At 41.3% G+C, this 12378-nt stretch overlaps 2 protein-coding genes across 5 annotated transcripts in view; one reads left to right on the plus strand and one right to left on the minus strand.

The window, feature by feature from the left end:
• On the plus strand, nt 1-10333 carry scarf1 (scavenger receptor class F, member 1). Its single transcript, XM_028464554.1, has 11 exons — nt 1-716; nt 819-880; nt 966-1067; nt 3533-4073; nt 4146-4364; nt 6845-6973; nt 7838-7944; nt 8034-8145; nt 8250-8374; nt 9084-9221; nt 9303-10333. Exons 1-11 carry the CDS (start codon nt 616-618, stop codon nt 10322-10324), a joined length of 2658 nt encoding a protein of 885 aa, XP_028320355.1. The 5' UTR covers nt 1-615; the 3' UTR covers nt 10325-10333.
• The window catches only part of vtna (vitronectin a), a 12913-nt gene continuing 10773 nt past the window's right edge, over nt 10239-12378 (minus strand). For all 4 annotated transcript variants that reach the window (XM_028464559.1, XM_028464558.1, XM_028464557.1 and 1 more), the window contains 2 exons: nt 11820-12311; nt 10239-11708 (listed from right to left, as the gene is read on the minus strand). In XM_028464559.1, the coding sequence (XP_028320360.1) occupies nt 11587-11708; nt 11820-12311 (614 nt within the window). In that variant the 3' untranslated portion in view covers nt 10239-11586. The remainder of the gene's footprint in view (nt 11709-11819; nt 12312-12378) is intronic.

The following is a 12378-nucleotide window of genomic DNA, read 5'->3' on the forward strand; positions in this document are numbered from 1 at the left end:
AAATCTAGGAAATTTAAAGTGCAGACCCTGTTGGGACTAATGTTTATCACTTATTGCTTGGATATTGTTGGTTTCTTACATATTTAGTATTTTATCTATACATACAAGTGCAAAATAGGGCACAACAATGTTGAAATTAATTGTTCTCCAGCACATTAACTGTGGCTCACTTGAGATGAAACTAAAATGAGTTTGACAGCCCTGCTATAAAGCCATCAAAGGCACTGATCATACCTTAGAAAAACAACAACAATCTCCTGTAACATCATCAAAACTGTATTTCGGGAAGAAGGTGAACACCTGTGTGTGTGCGTGTGAGCTGGCTGACAAATGTGTGCGGCCCAAGTTTGTGTGTTTGTGTTGGACCTTCTTTAAAAAGCTTTGTGTCTTGCTCAATAGAAGGAAGTGGCTCTGGCTTCCCGAGGAAATGGGAAGAGGAAACCCGGAGTTTTGACCTCTTCGGCTGTGCAGGAACCACAAGAAAGGTTTAGACACACTTTTAGGGACAGAATGTAAGGGTGGAGGAGAGACATTGCCCCTCAGCGTGCTCCCTTTCTCAAAGGTTGTTTTTGAGTCACAGGTAGATCTTTGATTCTTCTTGGACTTTGTGTGGAGATGAAGGTTCTCCTCACAGCGCTGGCTGCTTTGTTCTGTTGTTCTCTGCACTCTGGACATTTGTTGGATCCTACAGGGAAGAACGTCTGCCATGACACGAGGTACGTCAGCTTCACGTTCAACCACTCTGGTTGGACCTCTTTGTGTACATGTAATGTTTTCATCTGTGTCAAACTGATCTGTTGTTACCTTTTAATATTCAGGGACCCTTCACACCTGGTCTGCTGCTCTGGATGGCAGCAAGAGGAAAAGGAGTGTTCCATCCGTACGTTTATGAAGTTTAATGACCTGCAGTTTAGATCATTTGAACACAACCGTTGTGTGTGTGTGTGTGTGTGTGTGTGTTTCAGCTGTATGTGAAGGGGACCACGCTTGTCTAAAGGATGAGATGTGTTTGTCTCCTGGAGTGTGTCGCTGTCCAGCTGGCTACTTTGGAGCGCAATGTAAATCACGTGAGTCCCTTTAATAAACCATCCAACATTTGAAGAATGTACCAGTTTTACCACCACTATTTGGATTTGGATTTGATTTATTTATTTTTGAACATGTAAAAACAAAAACAATACACATAAAATAAAAGGAATGTCAAAAAACAAGTTCGTTTCCAAAACACGTCAAAAACACAGAGTAAGAAGAGTAGGAAGAAGTTTGACTTGTTTAATCCTATAACCAGTATAACCAATTTATCTATGAGCTACTTATCTGTATACATACACATATATGCAGCCATTCACATATATACAGAAATACACCTATACATACATACTGTACATCTATATAAACAAAGTATAATGCAGTGATATTAAATACTACCCAAGTTATAATTATAATATAAGATAACTATATACATATGAACACAATCAGACATCCGCCCTAAGTCAACATGCTGCTCTATATATATATATTTAAAGTTGCTTATGTTTTATTGTCTTTTATTTCATCTGTTAAAATATTCCATAATTTAACGCCTGCAGTTGATACACACTTGTTTTTCAATGTAGTTCTAACTCTATCCCTTTTTAAGTTCTGTCCCCCTCTTAAATTGTATATGTATTATGTTTTTATATATATATATATATATATATATACTGTACTGTATATGTGATATTATGGATATGTATATATGATTATAGTGTTATTATAAGGCTCCAGCTGTCTCTTTCTGAAATTAGGCATTGATACACACTTTACTTAGTCTTAGCCTATCCTTAACACACACTAATATTGGGCTGTCCAATAAGGGTCTCTTTTGTTTATAAAATGTGCATTTGTGGCAACTTTCTAGAATCTTGGTCATCAACAATTTGTAACTTAAAAATTGTGGCAAAATTACAATTAATTAAAACATTCCCATGAAAACCGACCCCTGGTAGATGTACATGGTGGTGAGACTGTTTACAGTTTTGTACAGCTGGGGTCCTAATGTGATAATGTGTTTAATTTTTGCCCCTGTACTGAGAACTCCAAATTAAAGACTGGTATGTTATGATCTAAGATTGGTTTCTCCTGTTGGGTTAACGCTCGTTTTTTATAGCATAGGTATCCGTAAACGTTGATTCAAGCTGTAAATAGTCAGTGATCCTCATCTGGTTTGTCCTCGGGATCTACCACTACTAACAACATGTTGCAAGATAAGAATCAAAGAGAAAAGTGACCATATTACTTATCAGTGTATTGAAAAGGTGCTTTGAGATATACCAAGCAGCAATATGTCCCCCCCTACAGTTAGGAGAGGTAATACATCCCCAGGATTTATTTTTAGTACCATAGACCCACTTTAGTAGAGCCTGACTAATATGGGATTTTTGGGGCCGATACTAATACTGACTTATAAGACAGATCTATCTATCAGATATCCAATCTATCTCCAATATATGGAAAAAAAAGAGGCTTTATAAACACAGGATATAGACTCTACATGAACGCAAACTCTTATAATACCCAAAATATGAGTTAAGGAACTCTAATTAGTAACATTGTCAACATAATGACTGTAAAACCACTGATAAATGACAACAGGCAAACTTGCAAACTGTGTTTCCAGAAATACAATGTTAAACAAATATTCACAAATACAGTAAGCATGGATATTTTTTTAGAAATTTTTATTCTTAAAGGCCTGGTGTTGTATTTTTTGTAATCAATATTATACTATACTATACTATATTGCGCTTTTTTGGACACTTAAAGTCGCTTTACTGAATTAACGGATTATTCTTTCACTCCACACTTCGTGGTGGTAAGCTACTCATGTAGCCACAGCTGCCCTGGGGCAGACTGATGGAAGCGAGGCTGCTATAGTGCGTCATCGGCCCCTCCGATCACCACCACCACTCACTCACCTCAATGACAGATACCACTGGTGTGACTGTCCCCCACTGTGGCACCTGGAATTGTCAGTGGTCTCCCATCCAACCACTAACCAGACCTGCTTAGCTTATAATACAGAGCCACAGAATCTCCACACAGCAAAAAAGGTCATGCATCAGCTGCATATTAGACCCCAACTGATTAATCAGGCTATTGACAGATGTGGATTAATCGGTGATAGCTAATCGAGCCGATTAATCATTTGGACTCTGCTTTAGAGTCCTGATCCACGAGTTGAGAATCATGTGTGTGTTTGTTGATTGTACACAGGGTTTATTTGGTCAATGGGGTTTGGGGAACAGACCGGTCTTGGATTCAGAGGTAAACAAGTATTCAGTGTGTGTGCCTTAGTGAGTCTGCTGCTGTTCAGTGCTCTCAGTGTTACGTATGTTGCTGATAGCGGTCGTCACAACTTAGCGGAGCCTCCACGAGCAGAGATATCAGTGTACAATGGTATCTGGCCTACTTAGGGCAGTCTGACCAGAACTGACCAGGAATGAGTTCTGTAATTACATATCAGTCACATGTTGTGTCCCTGTTGTCCCAGGTTGTCCCTCTGAGTTCTGGGCTCCTGACTGTCGTCAGATGTGTCCGTGCTACCCACACGGCCGCTGTCATCCCTCCACAGGTGAGTGCACATGCTTCCCAAACCGCTGGGGTCCGATTTGCCAGCACACCTGCAAGTGCACCCGCCATGGCCGCTGCCACGCGGTACATGGAAACTGCACGTGTGATGAAGGCTGGTGGCTCTCCACGTGTGCCAAGCCATGCCAGTGCTTCAGTGAGGGGTCTACAGGCTCAGGATGTGACCAGCTGACGGGCCGATGCCAGTGTCAGCTGAGTCACTGGGGCCAGAAGTGTGCCTTCACCTGCAACTGCAACCAGTCTCCATGCCATCAGCGCTCTGGTGTGTGTGAATGTGTGCCTGGTTGGTGGGGATCCAGCTGTGAGCAGAAGTGTAAGTGTGACCTCACACACAGCAGTTGTGATCCAACAACTGGAAAATGTTTGTGCCACCCGGGATACCAGGATGTGCTGTGTGACCAGCCCTGTGAGGCTGGGAAGTATGGCCGTGGCTGCTTAATGAGGTAATAGTGTGTATGTGTGTAGGAAAAAGCATTTCTTTTTGTTCCTCTACTGACCATCTTCCCTGTCTGTAGCTGTGGTTATTGTAGAGATGATCAGCCCTGCTCAGTGACCGATGGGCTGTGTTCTACCTGTGAGCCGGGCTGGAACGGTACCAGATGTGACGTCCCCTGCTCGTCAGGTTTCTTTGGTGACGGCTGTAAAGAAACTTGTCCACGATGCAGGAACAACGAACCATGTGACCCAATAACTGGGATATGTTCGAGGTGTGATGCCGGATGGACTGGATCAAGGTGTGCAAGCGTCGTAATCCCAAGAACCTATCAGTACTGTCATTAATTTGTCTTTGTGGTGACATTTCTGGGTGTCTTATTTTACCTCATCAAAATAGTTCACCTCTAGGTTAGACTTATACTGGTGATTCTGATTAGCCTTTGGTAGAGCTCAGAATATTGTTCTTCTCAAGATACGAGACATGATATATACGACTCTAAAAGTGAAGTAAATGTACTTATCGTAAACATGTGCTGATTTTCTAACTGACATATTGTCAATGTTTACCTCACTTTCCTAATGCTCATTTTCCAAAACATTTAAGACAGGAATTAATGTAAAACGTGTTATAAGAAATTGTCAACAATATGTTTGTGTTAAAAAAATAAAAAAATATTAGATCAGTATTTAAATCAACCTATACAGTATCTAAGTGTGTCGAAAAATGTGAAGCTGAATATTTAGAAAATATTCAAATCACCAAGGAAGCCACGCCCATTCCAGTACCCTCAAATCCCAATGCCCCGCCCACACATCTAAAGCAAGCACAGTTTTCCTTGAAAATGTTATTTTTGTATGAGCATTGATTTATTTAATATTGTGTATTATTATATTATATTATGTTATATTATTATATTATGAGAATGCGAGTTTGCATGTTCTCCCCGTGCTGCGTGGATTTCCTCCGGGTACTCCGGCTTCCTCCCACAATCCAAAAACATGACTGTAAGGTTGATTGGAGTCTCTAAATTGCCCATAGGAGTGAATGAGAGAGTGAATGGTTGTCTGTGTCTGTGTTGCCCTGTGATGGACTGGCGCCCTGTCCAGGGTGTACCCCCGCCCAGCGCCCTATGAGAGCCGGAGATTGGCACCGGCAGACCCCCGCGACCCTGTTAAATGGGAATAAGCGGGTATGAAAATGGATGGATGGATATGAGAATCCAGTAATAATTTTCAAAGTTGAATTTACAGTTGTTTGAACACAACGTTAAATCTGTGTGAAAGATTTCTCGGCCGTTTCCTTAGAAATGACTGATGACTTTGGTATGACTGATGTGAATGAATAATTGTTTCTGTAACAGGCTTTGAGTCTCATTGAAAAAAGCGCTATATTCAACGTTATATTAACAAAATATAAAGTCCATAGTAAGAAAGAAAGAAAGAACTTAACAAGATCCACATGAACAAGAATTTAGTGACAGTGGGAAGAAAAAACTCCCTCTTTCTTCTTTTTAATAGGCAGAAATCTCTAGCAGAACCAGGTTCAGAGGTGGCAGACATCCGCTTCGACTGGTTGGGGTTAGTGAACAGAAGGGCAAACAGAACAGGATAGAAGGATAGACCATCAGAGTGTTGCAGACTAGTTGAGCCGTGAATCATTGATCAAGAACCGCCAGCTCCAGCATCAAGACACCTGAAAAGAAAAGAGAGAGAAGGGCGAGGAGAAGACACAGACTGCAGAAAAACATGATACACTATCATGTTTTTCTGAGACTACTGGATAAATATGCTCTCTCCTGTTCATACCTGTTCATAATCTGGCTGCAGCATTCTGAATTACCTGGATACTTTTTAGTGAGTTATTGAGACATCCTGAGAGTAGAGAGTTACAATAAAATAGTCTAGATGTAACCAATGCATGGATTAGTTTTTCAGCATCACTCTGGGCTAAGATATTCCTGATTTTGGAGATATTACAGAGGTGGAAGAAGGCTGTCCCTGAGATTTGTTTAATATGAGAGTTAAAGGATAAGTCAGTGTCAAAGATAACGCCAAAGTTTTTTACTGTGGTGCTGGGTGACAGAGTAATGCCATCCAGATACACTATTTGCTCTGATAATTTCTCTTTGAGGTGTTGTGGACCAAATAAAATCACTTCAGTTTTATCCTGGTTAAGAAGGAGAAAGTTACGGTTCATCCAGGATGTGATGTCTTTAAGACAAGCCTGGAGTTTTAATAACTGATGAGTTTCATCTGATTTCATTGACATATAAAGCTGTGTATCATCCGCATAGCAATGGAAATTTTATATTATGTTCCCTAATAATGTTCCTTAGTGAAAGCATATATAATGTAAACAGTATTGGTCCCAAAACTGAACCTTGTGGAACTCCATGATTAACTCTGGCGTGCGCTGAGGAGAGATTAACGTGAACATGAACAAAGTAGGTTCTGACTGATGAGTAGGATTTAAACCAACCTTTCTTTAATCCCCAAAACACTTTACAGTCTTTGCAGTAATAGATGATGATCCACTGGGCTGCACTAGAATCTAAGAGCATCAGAACTGAGACCAACCCTCTGTCTGAGGCTAAGAGGAGACCATTGGTTACTATATAAAGCCAAGCCATTATTATTAAATAGCCATTCACGAATATACTATTATGGTTTATATGTAATGTGTGTGTTCATTAGGTAGCAGTGGATGGAATGAAGCAGTTCTTCATTGTTTACACTTGGGGTTATTGGATTAACACTGTATTATTTTGTTCTCTTGCAGGTGCCAGGAAGCCTGCACTGACAGGACGTTCGGGGACGGCTGTCGCTTCCTGTGTAGTCCTTGTCTCCACGGTAACTGCCATCATGTGACAGGAAAATGTGTCTGTGAGCCAGGCTTTCAGGGGGAGAGGTGAGCAGTCTGATCAAAGAACTGATTGACGTTTTTTTGTTGTTGAGAGTCATGCCTTTATTAGATAGAAATGCATCAGTATGACTCGCCTTAGTGTGTTGGATTATGAACAATAACTAATTTTGAATAACTAAATTTGTTCTATTCCAAGGTTGTTTTGAAGTTTTGAACGTAATCCGTATTAAACAAGAACAATAAAATTTAAATCAGGATTTAAAATATAAAAGTCGTATTTTAAAAGTTTGTGAAAAATAAACAAAATTAAACTCACTCCATGGAGCTCAATTTAAGCAAATTGCTGCTTCCCCCATCCACTTGTATTAATATATTACCTTAAATCAAAACTGTACTTTATAGATAGATAGATAGCTTATTGATCCCGCAATGGGGAAATTTACTGTCATGGCAGCTCACATCAGATGAAGTGCAGTGAATAAGACAACAGAAGGCAACACACAGAAAAACACAATAGTCGTCCAAAAAATAGTGCAATAAAGATAAATAAGCAACCCAACAAACACAAAACAGACACACAGCATTTTAAGGAAGATAAAACGCTTAAAATGTTTAAATGTTTTTAAGCTGTTATCAGCATTAGTCTACAATGTAGTGTTTTAGGGGAGTTACAGTCAATCCCCTACCATGTACGTATATCACCTATGTCCACAAAATGGATTGGACTTTTTCACCCACAATTGTGCTATTTTTACTCTCTTTCTGCAGGTCAATGACCTTTTGATTTAAATGCTCCATTGTTGTTTTTTTCTATTCTCTCTTCATGACATATCACCAATAATGTGTTATATTAAAATAAATCCTGATTCCCTGTTTCGGTTATCATTTCACGTGCTGTTTTTCTCCCAGTTGCAACAACAGCTGTCCTGCGCTGCACTTCGGACTAAACTGCTCATCTGTCTGTGACTGTGGAGCGGGAGTCGACTGCCACTCTGTCACTGGTGTCTGTTCGTACAGTATGTCCATCCATCCATCTTTTCCACTGCGTGCATGTGTTTGTGAAGGTTGGAAGATGAAATCCATGGATTGTATGTTTGTGTGTCAGGTGGCCGAGGCGCTGTGCTGGCAGGCGTGCTGGTTCCTCTGCTGCTGCTGCTGCTGGCCGTGCTGTGCTGCTGCTTGTGTTGTGGAGGAGGTCCTGCTGACACCAAAAACAGGTCCACTGTGAAAAATAACTACTGACAGCCTCATAAATAAATCAATATCAATATATCCAATTTTAATCATAGGTCATAGCATGTCATCATCTTCTTCTGTATAGGGAGTCATCGGGGGACGGTAGTGTATATGTCCGGATGAAGTATCATGTCTACAGTGTCTTGGCAAACATTGGTGCTGCCTTGCCGTGCATCTCTGACTGGTCGTCTGGACTTCCTCGTGTCACAGGTCTGTCCTTTACTGGAAAGCTGTAAACACACACTGATGTGTTGTATATGTTTTTTTAACTTATTTGTGCCAAAATTCCTTTGACCAGATGTTTGGTTTGCTCTTACAACAATAACAAGAGCACAATGTATCCACTTTGGCAGATATTGGCAGTTCATGGTACCATAATCAGGATCACTTTATAGACTTGGAAGAAATGTCTGTCCCCATTAATAACAATACAGAGGGTCGAAATGTACTATGGCCACCCACATTTCTCAAAAAACCACAATAACATGCACAATCCGAAACCAATCTGGATGAGTCAGTTTCATAAAGTTTGGTCAATGACAAAATGAGATATGAATTTTAGAAATGCTACCAACGATGAGAGATAAAAGATATTCAGTATATTGATCCGGATCCCCTCTAAAAATGAATGAAATCTTTCATGATGTAAGATCTATCTTTGGTTAAAAAGTCATCAAAATACAAAGTACTTTTGATGTAATCCTGCAAACAGACAAACAAATACTGTAAATAAATGTCAGTGAAAATATTACCTCTTTGGTAGAGGTAATTAAAAGATATTGTACAAAGTTATTGTTGAGCTGTACAAGTAACCGGTAACTTGTTATTCATATGTCAATTTCAAAACTTGGAAAAGTGTTGTATGATGTTGGCTGAGATCAACTTTCATGTGTTTTTTCTTATTGTTATACTTCCACAGTTTCTCACCATGACCCAGAGTCCACCTTTAACCACAGTTTCATCGAGCCTCCTTCCTCTGGTTGGGTGACGGAGGGCTCGTCCTTTGACAGTGATGAAGAAGAGGGAGAAGCTCTATACTGTGTTCCCCCCAGAGAAGGTAAAAGCAGACGAACTGTGGGATTGTCTCTGTATCCTGTTTGTCTTACTGCATACTGTATCAGTTGTTTTTTTTTAACAGACATTCCGGCTGTGGCTGGTGGAGAGTTCCAGGAGATGAGCTCCAAGTGCAACATGTTTTTAGACCCTTCTGGCTTCAGCTGCGAGGACATCACCTCACCCTTCAACATCCCACGCACCTCCAGCATCGCTAAGTCCAAGCGGCCCTCTGTGTCCTTTGCAGAAGGCACCAGGTTTAGCCCTAAGGAGCGACGTGGCTCGGCTCAGGACTCTGCTGTGCTCTCACGCACTAAACCCAAGTCACCCTGGGGTGTCCTGATGCTGTCATCACTTCAGAATTCGGGAGGTGCACCTCGAGGCAGTGAGAAGGATGGATCTGAGGGTGAAGGGCGGGAAGAGGAGGTGGAAGTAGAGGTGATAGAAGATCAGAGGCATAACTGTACGGCAGCAGAGCAGGAGGAAGAGCGTGCCTCAGCTCAGGTTCCTGCTTGTTCAGGCCCAGCAACGACCTCTAACACTGACACAGCTGCTTCTGAAGCTCAGCCCAACAAGGTGACCACAGTGTATGTGACGGTGGGTAAAGCAGGGAAACCTGTGACCACAACAAACAGCAGCTCTGAGGGGCCGGTTCAGGCCATGCTGCGTAGACTAGGCAGCCTGCAGAGACGACAGGAGCAGGAGTCCAACAGGACTAAACCTAAAAAAGTCGACGAGATCACCAAACCTCCCAGGAAAAAACTGGGGGCCCGGGCCAGAGTGTGGGAGCACAGAGAGCCGTCTGCAGAAGAGGCTGTGGCTTACAAACCCGTCAGAAAGAAGCTCTGTGATGCACCGGGCTCTAGTGATGGTCTGCAGTCAGAGAGCAGCACTCCCGCACGTCAGCCCTCTTTTATTTTGAAAAGCGTGCCAGAGGTGTCATCAGCCGATGCAGACTCAGATCTGCAGGTGGATGGAGATCAGAGAGTTATACAGACTGAAAGCCACTACCTGACAGTGGGACCTGCAGGAGATGCTGCAAGGCTCCCTGAGGTTAATGTGAAAGACGAACCATGCTATGAAAATATTTTTATTAAACACTCTTAATCTCTGTTAGAATGCATCTTTATTTTTTAGCCAACTTTTATCGTCAAACCAGGAAACCTCATTTGTTTGACATTCCCTCATCTCACAAACGGTTGGATAGCAGATTTACTAGTATGATCAACATTCATTTATGCTTTTAGAAGATTTCAATGACATCCAAGTGTCAAATACTATGAAATATTTGGTATGCATGTACCATTGAATGTACAAGGCTGCAATTTTTCAGACAACTCCACCTTATTCCTGGCGTTGCTACTTCGTTGGGGATAAGTAGATACTGATAAATTTGTCATCAACAAATAAATGTAACTGATGTTTGCTGTTAAGACATCATAGAATAACTGCAATTTGTAAAAACATATATAAAAAAGAAGAAGCATGAATTATAAACCAGTTTAGTTGCTGTCAAAACATCGGCGTTTGTTATAAAGTCTTCTTGCATTATGTAGGAAGTTGTACCCTTTACAGGTGTGGCTAAAGGAAAAAGGTTATCCTTTGTAACTTGAAAAGACAGTTTTAAATTGTTTGGAATAATAAAAAACTTAATTTGGTAACATTTGAATGAAAATGATAATAGACCTATAATATAAAAGATATCTAAACGGTTTATAAAAAACATGGCGCAGGAATGATAACAAGAAAGTATTTTATTTATACCTTTTCTTTTTAGGTGCCATTCTCTGATGTTTAATTCATTACTTTAATGCTCATCTTTTATAAATAAAGGATTATTGATCCATGTGAGACATTTTTTCAGCTTCTTCTAATGAGAACACATGGAACATTTTGGGCCAAACTTGTAAAAACAGTGGAGGTTCCTTTTAATAAATAATCCCTTATTTCTAAATAATTACCCAACATATCTGTATCTTAGAAATAGATTACATTGTAAACTAATATCAATAGAAAGCATTTGGTAACTAGGAAACAGATGCAGAGGCAGGAAGTTAATGCAAATAAAAGACATTTTTAACAAACAAGTTGCCGTGTTCAATGTATCATATTAGGAGCAATGCCAGACAGTCAATGTGAGCGTTCCAATGAATGTATGAAGACTAAACCTGGAACAGTGCAGATCAACCTTCAGATACAGTATAACATGTATAGAGACTCTAGGTTTGATAAATGTGGTCAGATGATGCTGAGGACACAAGATATGTGGTGAAGTTTGGATAATCCCTCAGGGGAATTAAGTGAGGCTTTGCTCATCTGTATTTTACAGTTGAACCTGTTTGACACATGTTCATCTTGTATTCTTGCAACTACTTCCTCTCTGCCCCGGTGCTGTTGGAGCAGCCAAGCCAGTACTTGGCAATAGATCTTGGGTATGGGGGCATGGCAGGATCCACTCTCTTGGTCCTGAGGTCTGCTCTGTAGTATTGATCTAGAAAACAAACAAGTCACACATTAGTTTGTGCATCTGACAGTGAAGATGTTTATTTTTTGTAAGAGGAAAACACTGAGTGATGTCTTTAGTGAATAACGAACGAGTTACCTCCTTTAAAGAAGTAGACGCTCTGAATGGGAATCTCCCTCTGGGAGTAATCCCAGTACGATCCATCAGCTCTGGAGTCGTAGTTCCCTCGGTTGTTCTGGCGCTGGCTGTCCCTCCGTCTGTCCTGGTCCCAGTCTTGATCCCAACGTCTGTCCCAGTCTCCTCCAAGCTTCTCCTCCAGCTCCATCCTCCTCTCTGCCAGCCTCAGACCCATCTCCATCCCCCTCTCTGCAAAGCTCTGCCCCATCCTCATCCCCTGCTCAGCCGTGGACTCCCAGGAAGGAGATCGGCTCCTTCTCCTCTGACCCCACCGCCACCCGTTCTGCTGGTACTGCTGGCGACCCCACTGCCGGTTGTACTGGGACTCCAAACGCCGTCGAGGCCACCTCGGAGAACTGACGTAGATTCTTCCTGCCATGGCAGCATCCACAGGAGCTCTGAGACCCTTCCAGTCTTTGTTAATGAAGTGGTGATGATCATGATGCTGAGGCACTGGAGCAGAGGGAACAGGTCAGGCTGTACACTTGGTTTACCTCCTAAACAAACAGTTTGACAACAA

Source organism: Gouania willdenowi, chromosome 13 (genome assembly GCF_900634775.1).
Source record: "Gouania willdenowi chromosome 13, fGouWil2.1, whole genome shotgun sequence".
In the NCBI taxonomy this organism is placed as follows: domain Eukaryota; kingdom Metazoa; phylum Chordata; class Actinopteri; order Blenniiformes; family Gobiesocidae; genus Gouania; species Gouania willdenowi.

Bases quoted from the DNA above. Each gene is read 5' to 3' on its own strand.
- scarf1 (XM_028464554.1), top strand. From the start codon at position 616: ATGAAGGTTCTCCTCACAGCGCTGGCTGCTTTGTTCTGTTGTTCTCTG. The intron at 4,365-6,844 runs GTGTGCAAGCGT...GTTCTCTTGCAG, and splicing joins GCCGGATGGACTGGATCAAG to GTGCCAGGAAGCCTGCACTG. The intron at 6,974-7,837 runs GTGAGCAGTCTG...TTTTTCTCCCAG, and splicing joins CCAGGCTTTCAGGGGGAGAG to TTGCAACAACAGCTGTCCTG.